This window comes from Lepidothrix coronata, unplaced genomic scaffold (assembly GCF_001604755.1).
Source record: "Lepidothrix coronata isolate B3197 unplaced genomic scaffold, Lepidothrix_coronata-1.0 Scaffold13, whole genome shotgun sequence".
Lineage (NCBI taxonomy): Eukaryota > Metazoa > Chordata > Aves > Passeriformes > Pipridae > Lepidothrix > Lepidothrix coronata.
This window is the reverse complement of record NW_016690193.1, coordinates 8,449,858-8,462,054: the sequence shown is the minus strand read 5'-3', so window position 1 is coordinate 8,462,054 and position 12,197 is coordinate 8,449,858. Positions and strand designations below refer to the sequence as shown.

Sequence of the window (12,197 nt, the reverse complement as noted above, 5' to 3'; positions counted from 1 at the left end):
ATCACCGAGATACACTTCTCTACTGAAATACCAGTGAACCTGGTTCCTGAGGTCAGTTCTTGTTACTGATAACTTTAACGGGTAAATAATTGTACCTGGCGTTAAGGAGACTGCAGTCCTAAATCAGTAAAATAAACGTTCTAGAAAACCACTCAATTGCTCTGCAAAGTGAGAATAGGCTGTAACTCAGCTCTTCCCTCACAGTTTAGGAGTGGTTGGGTCAGGCACAGAGCACGCAGCACCGCAGCAGCCCCACCGCACACGCTGTGAAACACCAAACCGCAGCACCTCCTAGTCGGGTTATAAGAGAAGGACGCGTGGGCTTGCACAGCTGAAACACCAGCAAACAGTTATCATGCCCCCCGCATCCCCTACCGCTCGGGATCCTCACTTATCATATCCATATCCAGAAGGCGGCCGGCGCCTAGGGCCCGCCCCGGGTCCGCCCCGGCCCATGGGAAGGGGTGCCCGGCCGGGGGGTCGACAGGTTGAGATGGAAGAAGGCGAGAAGGAAACGGAGGTGGCAACCACTCCCGCCGCGGGGGCGGGCAGGGCCCCGAGAGAAGCCGCCAGCCTCAGGTGGAGCCCGACCCGGCAGCTCCGTGCTCCCGGCTGGTGCTGCGGGGCATGGTCCCGCCTCGAAACCTTTAAGCCCGGCCGCAATGCTCTCTGCAACTTCCGCGGCTCCGGCGGCGGCGTGGCCCGAGGGCTCCGCGGCCGCCTCGACGCCTCCGGGCCCGCGGAGCGGTGGCGGACGGTCCTGCCCTGCCCTGCCCTGCCCTGCCCGCCGCCGCGCCCCTCTCCCACCCCAGCCGCAAGCGGTAGGGAAGTGGGAAGTCCCGGAAAAGCAGGTCTTAGGTACTTCCCCAGGTGAGGGAGCTGGACGTCGGGCTCCAGCTGCGTTCGCCGCAGCTGCCCTGGGAGGGAGCAGGTGAGACCGGGACTCCCCCCCTCACCCACTCCCGCCGTAAATAAAGCCTAGACAAAGTCACCATCTGGGGAGGGGGCGGGGAGCTGCATTAGACGTGGAAGTCACTTACCAGCTTTGCAAGGATCCTTATAATCTATCGCCTCGGCTTTATCCTCTTCAGTGAAATCGTAAGTGTAGTCATAATCAAGGCCAGAGCAGCAGGAAGGCTTCCCGCAGACAGTCCACCCGGCCAACCACAGTGCCATCCTCCAGCAAAGCATCTTCATCCTCCCTCGGGCGAAGAGGTGGTGGGCAGGGGGCGGGTGAACTAGGCGGCCGGTTCGGCTGTCCATGCCGGCTTGGGAAAGGAGGGTAAGGGATGGAGGAATCACAGGTTTTGTGGAGGGGTTGGGTTTTTTTTTTTCGTTCTCCACCTGGGGGCTCTTCCGAGAGACGGTGCCCTCTAGGTAGCCCCAGTCAGACGGGTGCGACACAGAGTGAGGAGCATGAGCGTCGCTGCCCCTACTGCCCTCTCGTCAGGGAAAAGTCTCCGGGTGTGTGGGTGGGCGCAGGGAGTGGACTCAGGCTGGGAGATCCTGTCTGTCAGGGCGTCCCCTCGCCTCTGTCAAACCCCAGCCAAACTTCCCGCGGAGGAGGCGGCGGCGACGGCTGCTGCCCGCGTCCCGTTCCGCGCCTGGCCCGCGCCCTGCTGCGCGCCCGCCGCGCCGCCAACCCCGGTCCCACTGACGCTACCAGAAGATGGATCCGGGCTGCACATCAGCAAACTACCACGGGGAGAGGGGAAAAGAAAAAGAAAGAAAGAAAAAAGGAAGGAAAGAAAAGGGAGCAGGCGGGGTGGGGGAGGGAGGGTGCACTACAGCAAACCGCGGAGCTCTAGTGATGGGAGGCAGCAGCTATGCTGGAGTGAGCAAAGTGTCAGAGCTTCGCCCCCCTCTGCACAAACACTCTCAGCTCTGTCTCTGGTCTGTCCCCCCTCCTCCGTCCCCCTTTAACTTACAAAAACCTTACAGGCAACTAACACACAGTCGTCAGCATCCTGCTTACTTATTCATACAGTCAGGGTCAGGATCCGGGCTGCTTCTGATCTGCTCCCTTGATAGTGTGTCTTATGGAAACACGCGCGTTCACTATACGCCTCTATCTCCATATAGCTTTCTCTCTAGATAAGTAGTGCATTGCATTTAAACAACAACAACAAAAGGATCGAGATCAGATAAAACAATGCACAGATCGACACCCGACAGCCAAAAAAGAGCGAGAGAATGGGTGTTGAGAAGAATTAACTACAATTTAGGAGACGGAAAAATAAATCAGTGTCTGTGTATTTCCCCCTCTGCTGCGGCTGCTTTGCAGTGTTAGCCCCATGAGCTGAAGGGTGGGGGTTAAGGAGCGAGGGGGAGGGGGAAAGAGAAAAGTTTAAGCGCCCACAGTTTGTTTAAAACAGAGGAAGGCAATATAAAAGGTCCATTGGTCTCCAGAAGTTCAGCCAAGCAACCGGGAACCGGTTCCAAAATGAAAGTAAGAATAAACAAACAAACAGAAAAAAACAATCAATGCAAACAAAAAGTAAAATCGTAGCATGCAGCAGCAGCGCGGAGATCTTGCAGTCGCGTTTTCCTTCTCTCACGTGGATCTCCAGGAGAGTGGTGGAGGTTTATTTTCCAAGCGAAGTTTCCGCGGGAGCCTTCGCCCCGCTCCGCGGTGTCCTGCCTCGCCTCGCCCGGCCCAGCCGCGCTTCAGAGCCGAGGCGCCCCGAGCCGCCGCCGGCTGCGCGGGGCCGGGTTTTGTTTTAAAGCCCGAGAAGGGATAAGCGCGCAAAGCCTCATTTCAGCCGATCAACCTGGAGAGGGAGGGGGAGGAGGGGTGGAGATACGTGCTGCTCGAATAAAACAAGATCAAGCGGGGGGGGGGGGGGGGGAAATGTATATAGGTAGTTAGAGATCTCCCTGCCTGCCTCCTCCCCTCCCCCGAGAAGGGCAGCTCCGATCCTGCAGAAACGCCTGAAACTGTTTCAGACCAAGGTGAGACTTTTCCGTAGCAAACTCTATTCCTCCTCCTTTTACGAGTTTCCATGGAAAAGGGCGGGGGGGACGACGAGGGGTGGGTAGAGGGGAGTTTCTTCTGCTGCCATTTCGCCGGGGTGTCACATTTAACACGGACTTTTGAAAGGGCTGCCGCGGAGAAGTGACTGCGTCTTTCTCTCACTTCCGAGCCAGCACAGGCTCGCTCTCTTCGCAGCACTTCCCGGTAACCTTCCCTCTGTGGCAGGGGTGGAAATCCGGAGATAGTCCCTTCTCCTGCCTGTGCCAAGAAGGCAGGCAGAGCCGGCGGCGCGCCCCTTGGCTCCGCGGGCGCGGACCGCCCCAGGTACCGCGGGGGCGGGAGGGGCACGGCGAAAGCAGTTATGCAAACTCCGGGTAGGCACAGCCTGCTCTCGCAGCTATCCAGGGACTGGGCACAACTTTCTATCGCCGCTGTCAAGATCTATCTGCTTCCAAAAACGGGGGGCATGGGGGAAGGCGTTGGGAGACTGGGGGGCGGGGGGAAGGAGGCGTGGGGAGAGCAAGGCGCAAAGCCTCTTTTCAAATGACAAAAAGTGTACTGCCTGCCCGGAGACGGTGCGTCTGCCCCTGCCGTTCTGCGAATGAAGGGTTAGTGTTGCTATAGATAGGCACTCTCGGCGGGTCATACCATTAAAACTGGAAAGGTCAGTTAAGGCAGAGCTAATAACAGTTTAATAATAGAGCATATTAAGGAGTCTGACACCGGGTAGCATCACTGTCTTTGAAGCATCCATGTGTTGTGCTTCCTTGCATTTTTGGCATCCACGTTGTGTTCATGTTACTCCTAACCTAGTCTTGTTGCTTCAAAGTTGAAAGCCAAGGAATGAGTAGCTGCCACTGAAAAGGTGCAGCCTTCACTAAGGAATCACTCTTCTCTGTCCCGGCAGTTCAGTTTGTTGGGTTTCATAAGGCCCACAAAAAACACCATACACCAGATGACAGAAAAGCCTGAGAAACTTGTGGTCTGCTCGTTTCTCCTCTTCCTCAATGTACTTCCTGTAACCAGCCACCTCAGACACTTGGAACTGACTCCAAGGAAGTTATCAGAGATCCTTCCTTGTCAATTCATCAGAGCAGTGTCAGAGCTGATGACTATATATGCTTGCATACTGTCACGGTTTAGTGGGCTGTGTTTTGGTAAAGAAACCAGTCTGATCCAATCTGAAATCTAGTTTCTGTTATTTTTTAATGTCCACAAAGGAGACAGTTTACCTTGCAGTGTTACAAATTACATGCTCATTTGACATAGTGGATCTCCGTAACCCAGTTTTGTTATTTTACTTGGTCTTGTTTCATACATGCACACCTTTAAAAAGTTAATTTTCTTTCATGTGCCTAGGCACCCCTATCCCAAAAAGAAACAATCTCTGCCTAGCAAGCACATGTTTGTCAAAAGAGCCTTAGAAACACTGACTTTGCTGATTGCTTTACAGCCCTAGTAGAGGAATGTACAACATACAGTCCTCAACATGCCAGTCTCCCAAGTGAGGAGATTATTATAGCCTCTCCAGCAGGAGATTAACTCTCCCAGCAAGGTAGGCACTGACGTCACTCCCAGCCTCAATCTGCCCCCGACCTCAGCATCATCAACACTGGCAGAGCAGCAGCAAGTGTTCACAGTCTTGAAGACAGCTGGCCATGCAGAGCCCTGACTAAGACAGGAAACAAATTCAGAAATGTTAGATGGGAGTCATGCAGAAATCTGGGCACATAAGTGCTGTAACAAATAAATGTGTGTATAGGTCAGGGTAAAAGCTGTTTTCTGCTTGTAATCCAGAGCAACTACACATTAGAATTACTGTTTAAAATAAGCATTGCAGCTCTGCAGAAACTATTCTACATTGCTTAGGTATTAATATTCCCATCAGTCACATTAGTAAAAAGCCTTCCTCATATTAAGAGAATTTTTTTCCTAGTAACCAAACTGTTTCACATTAAAAACCCCATCTTTTTCCCTAATTAACTTCTTAATTATTCAACCTAACTTCTTTCATGATGCAAAATTTTGAAACATTTTAAGTACAAAATATTTTTTTCTTATCACACATTCATGTCTACCATTCCAAAAAGCTCACAACTCTGATAATCCATCTGACAACACAGTCAATCAAAAATCCATCCTACAGCCGTTTCCAAAGAAACGAACACATAGCCAGGAAGACAGAATGCTTAAGCTGGAAGGAAACCAACCAAAGGAACACAACAACAGCAACAACAAAGCTCCAAGCATTTTCCCTTTCCCTTTAAATTTCCTGATTTGTGGATATATTACAGGGACACAGATAATGGTAAATGCATTTACATTAAAAGTGGTGGTGGTGGTTTTGGTTCTTTGTTTGTTTTTGGGTTTTTTTTAATCCAGAAAGCAGGAGGCTTTCCAGCTCTTCCTACACATACTCACAAAAAATACAACACCCCCCCCCAAAAAAAAACCCAAACCCAAAAACAAACAAACAAAACCCCACCACACCAAAAAACACCCAAACAAACTAAAAAACATTTTGAAAAAGGACAAGTATGTACAAAAGACAAACACAATCACAGAACTAAAAAAAATACATCTGAAATATCATTGTTCACACCTCCTCCTCATTCTTTGGCTATCTGTCTCCTGGTTAGGCCTCCATCTAGTGTGGAGTTTTAGGTGGGTGGACACAATGGGCTTATTCACAAACATCAAGCTCAGCACATGCCTAAGGCTTTGAAGGCTGAAGACCATGGTGGGTCAGCTCCTTGGGACAAGGACTCGTGGGATTTTTCAGGAGGCTAAAACAGAGAAGTTCTGCGGGAGCTGGTTACCTTCGTGCTTTATCTCCTGATAGCCACATTCTCTGTCTCTGAGGTACCTAGAGCACTTCTGAAACAGCTGAAGTTATGTTTAAGCATTTTCTCATTCTCCAAACGGTTATTCTGTAGGGAAATACTGACGCTGAAAGCAAATAAACTGTTTACAGTAACAAGCATACATATATGCAATCATAAAGGTATACTGAGTAAATTATATAAATTAAAATTAAAATTTTGAAGTTAAAAATCAAGCACTCATGATCTTAACAACAGTGAGGTCACCTAAGAAACCTTATTTCTCCCTTCTCTCTGACATGTACTCATGTATTATGAAAGTTGTTCATTGCATGTTTGCATACAATTTTTTCTACAGACCTCTCTGCTTAGTTAACAAAAAGCTTTCAATGTTATGTTTTCTGCTTTATTTTTGAAAGTATGCCCCATGCTTTATTCATTACACATTTATTCAGATCCTACTCTGAATACAGTTATTAATTTCCTCATGGGCATTTTATGGAGCTTGTTGCTACAGTATTTATGGGCTTCAAAAATATTAACTATTTTAGTTTCATAATACACCCCTCAGATGAGGGGATATTTTGACAGGATATGAATATTACATTTGGAAAACAGTTATAGATTGCCTAGTTTGATATCTTGTAGACCTGTCAGGACTTGGCACTGTAGAAAAGCTTATTTCTTCAAGGCCTGGTTCCCACTGCTTTCAGTTGCAGTAATATCACTCACTGACTATCTAACTACCTCTAATCAAACCCTGGAGTTTTCAGGCATCTGAAAATGAGAAGCAAATATTTAGCAAGAAGTGCAGTTTGAAAGCCTTGAACCAGCTTTATCAAGGAACGTGCTGGCAAAGGCAAGGACTAAGACACAAATTTTGGACTGTTTAGCTCTCTCGAGATTTTGGACACTGCTTCTCTTCCCATAATTGTTTTTCTTTAATGCTTCCTTCACTTTCTAGAATAAAGATGACCAGGCTCCTGCCAGCAACAGCCTCACCTTTAACAATATTCACATAATTCATCCACTGTTTTGAATCTTCGGCTCCTCAACACAGTACCTGTTAACATGAATAGGTAGTGCTGCGTTTGGCCCAGCATTTGAAAAGGCTTGTCTGTCTTCACCACTGGATTTCATGGTTATTACTGGCAGAAGAGGGAATCTTGGGATCCCTTCCAAACTCTGGGAGAGGGTGTTTTTTAAATAGCAAACTCCCATCTGCTTGCTTCCCATGTCCATGCTTTGCCTTATCTTGGCTTTTTGTTTCAAGCCTGTCTTCATTCTGTCTTCAGTCTTGGCTGTTCATCCCACTTTTATTTTTCTTATCCAGTTAACGGTAGTGTTTGATTTGTATCCCAGTTCCAGCTGCCCTAATTGCACTTTTCTTTAATTTTGTTCTGGGATTTCTCACTCTCAGATTCATCTTCAGCTACGCAGGGTTCTTTTTGTTGTTGTTGTTTTGTTTTCATTCCCTTTATCTAGTGACCTTTCTCTTATGTCTTCTCACCCAATATAACTTTTAGTTATGTTGACATCCACCTTCCTTGTCTGTTTTTTACTGCAGGTGTGCACCACAAAATTGGTCTTGCTCCTTGACCTTATTTCCCAGTTACAAAATTGTCCTTGCTCCAGCCCTCACACTGATGTTCAGGCAATTTTTGCTTGTCTGCTGTCCTCCATCCATCTCTTCACTTGGTTACTTCTCAGGCCTGGTTTCCTTATGCAAAAAATTTTGCTGTCCCAAAATATATCCACCATTCCCACTGCTGATTTCTCCTAATTCTTTCTCAGGAGCTTTGTGCTGACTTCACCATGCTGCAAGATCAGTCCTTCTTCCCCATCTATACAAGTGAGACAACCTTCCCCTCCCCATAGTGCAGATACAACTGAGGTGGATTAAGCACCTGAAATCATTGCTTCTTCTCAATTAAGTTCCAGATCCAAGCAAGGCACAGCTCAAAATTATCATGTGATATATCATTGCAGGTGAGACAGGTGAGAGAGCTGCTAAAACTGCATGTATTCAAGGCTGTCTGTGTTAAAGGTAAAAAAGGATATATCTCTTGACATAAGGACTGATACTCTCCTTCTTTCTAGTCTGCTCAAGATTTAACATTTCCTACAGGCTGACCATACCAAAGCCCGTCCAAAAATACTGCTATGATTTTTAATTAGGATCAAACCCATCTATTTGCAAGTTTCATTCTCAAATACCTGGATAATTTAAGCTAACTTTCTAAAAAGAAGGCTGATGAAGAAGAATTTAAAAAATCATCTTGTAGTAGATACTAGCATGGAAAATGTTATATCAAATTGTCACAATTAAGGAAAGATATATAAGCAACTTAAACAATATCTACCAGCAGACAGTGTCAAGGAATTTTGATATTATATACCCAACCAGACTGTGTTTATAACATGATTTGTGTTATGCCCTCTCCATTTTTAATACTCTAAAAACTGCAGAAGAACAAAACTACATTGGTAACATGTACTGATGTTAAAACAAGTAATCAAGCAACAACAACAAAACCAGTGGTGCACAACTTAAATTAGAAACTGTTCTGTGTTTGCTCAGCATCCCTGATCCTCATCAAGCAATAAATCAATTTGCAGTAGCTGTGGACAGCTATTTAAACACAGGGCCAGAAGAGCTTAATTGTTAAAGCAATGTTCAAAGCTAGAAGGTATAGGAGGATAGTGTAAGAGGTCATATTAAATATTCACTTATCTAAAAACTGCTGCATTCCAAATATTAGGAGACATCCTGACCTTCTCTTAATTAAAAAACAAAGTCTATGAGCTTTGAGCTTAGCAGAGCTTAGCTTGCAGTTCTTCAGAGCATAGATAGAAGCTGCCAGTTGAAAAACTGGCATCTAAATGTTTGCCAACTTGATTTTGTTTGGTTTACTTTTTTGTCTAACATGCAAAAAAAAGCCAGCCAAAAACTGTTTGTTTTGGAGTTTGCAGTTTATTTTTACAAGTTGATAAAGCATTCAGGATTCAATCCTCAACTTTGTAAGAGGTTGCTCCTTGTCAAAGCTGACAGCAAACTTGTGTTTGACTTGCATCGGAACTGATCAGGGTCATCATTCTAGATATTGGTAGCTGGTGAACATAGTTTCTTTGGCAATTATATGATAATATAAGTGTGATAAACTATAACAATGATATTACTATTCCTAGACCTGTTCTTCTGTGACCAAATGTTGCTGGTAGACTTCGAAGTGATGATTGTTATTAGGTTGACTAGGTGTAGAGGGTTAATCTTACCCTCCAGTATTCAGCATTCTGTTACATAGCTGGGAGTCAGTGGATGATTTTTGACAGAAAAAAGCCCCTAATGAGCCTGATCTTGAAAAACTGCTGAGCATTTTGATCTTCCATTCAGTTCAAGAAGATGGAGCAGCTCAGCACCTTGCCGAACAGGATTCATGGTTTTGACCTATGTGCCGCTCACATGAAAAACCTCTGGTTTAGTTTACATGGTAATTTATCGCTTATCTCTGGCACTTACTACAGAAAACATGTAACACTGAGAGTGGAGGTAAGGAATCAAAGCATATAGGGGAACCCTGCCCTAATTGGGTTTCTACATAGACACAATGTATTCTTCTAACTCTGGATAACTGATCTGAAAATAAATAAGGTCTATCACCAGCAGCCAGGAGGAAGAATGGCAATTGTCTTACAGAAAGCAGTATGAAACTATGATACAAGACCTATCAATGACAGAAATATTGTCCTGTAGTTATGAGTGTTGTTTTATTTGTGGTAATATTTACATAAGTTCTCTACACAGCACAGAACTTTTACCCTTTTCAACACTGTCTAACCTCCATTTCATTATCACAGGTAGCTACAGATAGCATTATACCCACTGAATTTTATGGTGTAGCTATCAAAAAGAAACCCTAAAAAAAACCAGAAAAAAACCCCAAAACAAAACAAAACAAAAAAGCCAACAAAAACAAATAAACAAACAAACAAAAAAACCCAAACCAAACCAAAATATACCTAATGTACCTAAGGTGTCTTATTTAGTACCTTTTTCTAATCTTTAGTGTTGTAAAATGTCTATGGCAAAACTAATTGCATCCATGTTATCCAGCTCTCTCCAAAATTATTTGTACTGTGTTTGTTGTCAGTTCTTTACTACAATAGAACACTTTCCAGCAAAAGCTTCTTTTGAAAGAAGTCACTGATGTACCATGCAGCAATAATTAATAAGATCTCTCTGGAGAATTCAGGGATTATATTGTATTTTAAAGACGAATGCTCTTTCACTCACAAAGGTGATAGTTTTGTGGAGACACAAACAATATTTGCTGTAAATAGTACATATTTTACAGTTATTACACATATATACATATGCTTTACAATTCGAGCTTAACTTGCAGCCATTTCAACACAATATTCCTTCAGCACAATTAGAGTACTAAGCTCTTACAATTCATTTTTTACCCCCTCACCTCAAAGCTATATAATTTGCAATACTGGATGTGTCACAGACAACTAACTAGAGATAGTTATTGGCAATTGTGGGCACATATACTTGTACACACACATACTCATAATATAAAGGACCCAAAGTAAAGTCTGAGAGCAAAGCACTTCCAAAATTAACTCCAGGATCTGGAATCAGCATTTATATAAAATTGTCATCCTTCCAAGAAAAGGGTGAAAGAGGTCCCAGGCACCACTTACACATGCACAGTTCTGTGTTGCATTTAATACAGAGTCCAGTATCACTGCACAAGCAGTATAGATTTTCTGAAGAGTCAGATTTGCTATACATTCTCCAGACTTCTAGGTTTGGGTTTCCTGGTAGGAATGCCCTTGTCAGATTAGGCACTGAAGCCCTTACTTTATGAGTACAGGCTTAAAACATTGAATATATGAACAGCTCAGAATCTTCAAGTGTGAAGCATAAGAATCAAGGTGTATGTTTGTACTTCTGTTTAGTGTTATGTAGAACTGCCACAACCGGTAAGATATTTTTTTTTTTAAGTATATGTGCTCACATGAATTTTGTTTGTTAAAGAATTGCATTTACCATATAAAAAGTGCGCTTAATTTCCAGCATCTGAAAAACCCCCTAGCTCCATCTATCATAGCCAAATTTGTGTTTCTGTGGATTCTCTTTTTCAGTGAGTGACATGAATAGTGGTTTGCAGGAGAGACATTGCAGATAAATGCAATAATACATATTATCAAAATCCTTTTACTAGAAAAATTTGTAATATAAACACTCAAATATTGCACAAAATGCTAGTAGTGAAACCAGTCGGAAATATTCCTGGTTTAAGACTAAGCTATACTAAAGTGATAGATCGTGACTTCTAAATGATTCAAACAGTCTTCAATTTGAATGAAACTCCTCTACTACTACTTTTGCTCCTTCCTAAACCTGTTTTCTTCTCTCTGTATGCTCATATGAATCACAGAATCACAGAATGTGCTGAGTTGGAAGGGACCGACAAGGATCATCAAGTCCAACTCCTGGCCCTGCACAGGACCATCCCCAAGAGTCACACCATGTGCCTGAGAGTATATCCAAACACTACTTGAACTCTGTTAGGCTTGGTGCTGGGGAGCCCAACCACTCTCTGGGTGAAGAACCTTTTCCTAATATCCAGCCTAAACCTCCTCTGACACAACTTCTGGCCATTTCCTCAGGTCCTGTCCCTCGTCACCACAGAGAAGAGATCAGTGTCTGCCCCTCTTCTTCCCCTCATGAGGAAGTTGTAGACTGCAATGAAGTCTCCCCTCAGTCTCCTCTTGTCCAGGCTGAACACACCAAGTGACCTCAGCCACACCTCATATGGCTTCCCCTCAAGGCCCTTCACAATCTTCATTGCCCTCCTTTGGATGCTCTCTACTAGCTTAATATCTTTCTTATATTTTAGTGACCAAAATGCACTCAAAGCTATTACTTCATCACTCAACTCTCTTTAGAAATTGATACTGTCAGTTCATTTTTATTGTTATCTTTATAAGAAATTATTTCATTTGGTGTTAAATATCAAACTATTTATTGAATACAGTTTTTGATATTTGTATATTTCATTTGACTCTGAATATGGTTGCTTGATGTATTTGTAATGAGTCTCTACTTCCAATGCAAGTTTCATTTACTTTAATGACCAGATCAGTTTGCCAGTTGTCTCCATGAGTAAATTTGGATCTGTGGTTGTTATCACTTGTTACATTTCTTTCTCTAACTTCCCACCTCAGTGTCACCACAGGAACAGAATATTTGTTTGTTTGGGAAATAGAGACATAGGAACACACTTGAGTCTTGCTTTAAAAAGCAATGGCAAACTAGATGGGAAAACTCTCTTCTGAAACCCAACCTGTGATTATATTTTAGTATCAGAACTTTAACAAGGAATCAT

At 44.1% G+C, this 12,197-nt stretch overlaps 1 protein-coding gene and 1 long non-coding RNA gene across 2 annotated transcripts in view; one reads left to right on the top strand and one right to left on the bottom strand.

The window, feature by feature from the left end:
• The window catches only part of TLL1 (tolloid like 1), a 131,481-nt gene extending 130,023 nt beyond the window's left edge, over window positions 1-1,458 (bottom strand). The window contains exon 1 of the mRNA XM_017805985.1: window positions 1,041-1,458. Coding sequence (XP_017661474.1) covers window positions 1,041-1,263 — 223 coding nt within the window. The 5' untranslated portion in view covers window positions 1,264-1,458. The remainder of the gene's footprint in view (window positions 1-1,040) is intronic.
• Window positions 1,459-2,881: 1,423 nt separating this feature from the next.
• LOC108492941 lies at window positions 2,882-11,397 on the top strand. The gene is made up of 3 exons (XR_001873283.1): window positions 2,882-2,952; window positions 7,591-7,785; window positions 11,247-11,397. It is a non-coding gene; the product is annotated as an uncharacterized LOC108492941 (long non-coding RNA).
• The last annotated feature ends 800 nt before the right edge of the window (window positions 11,398-12,197 follow it).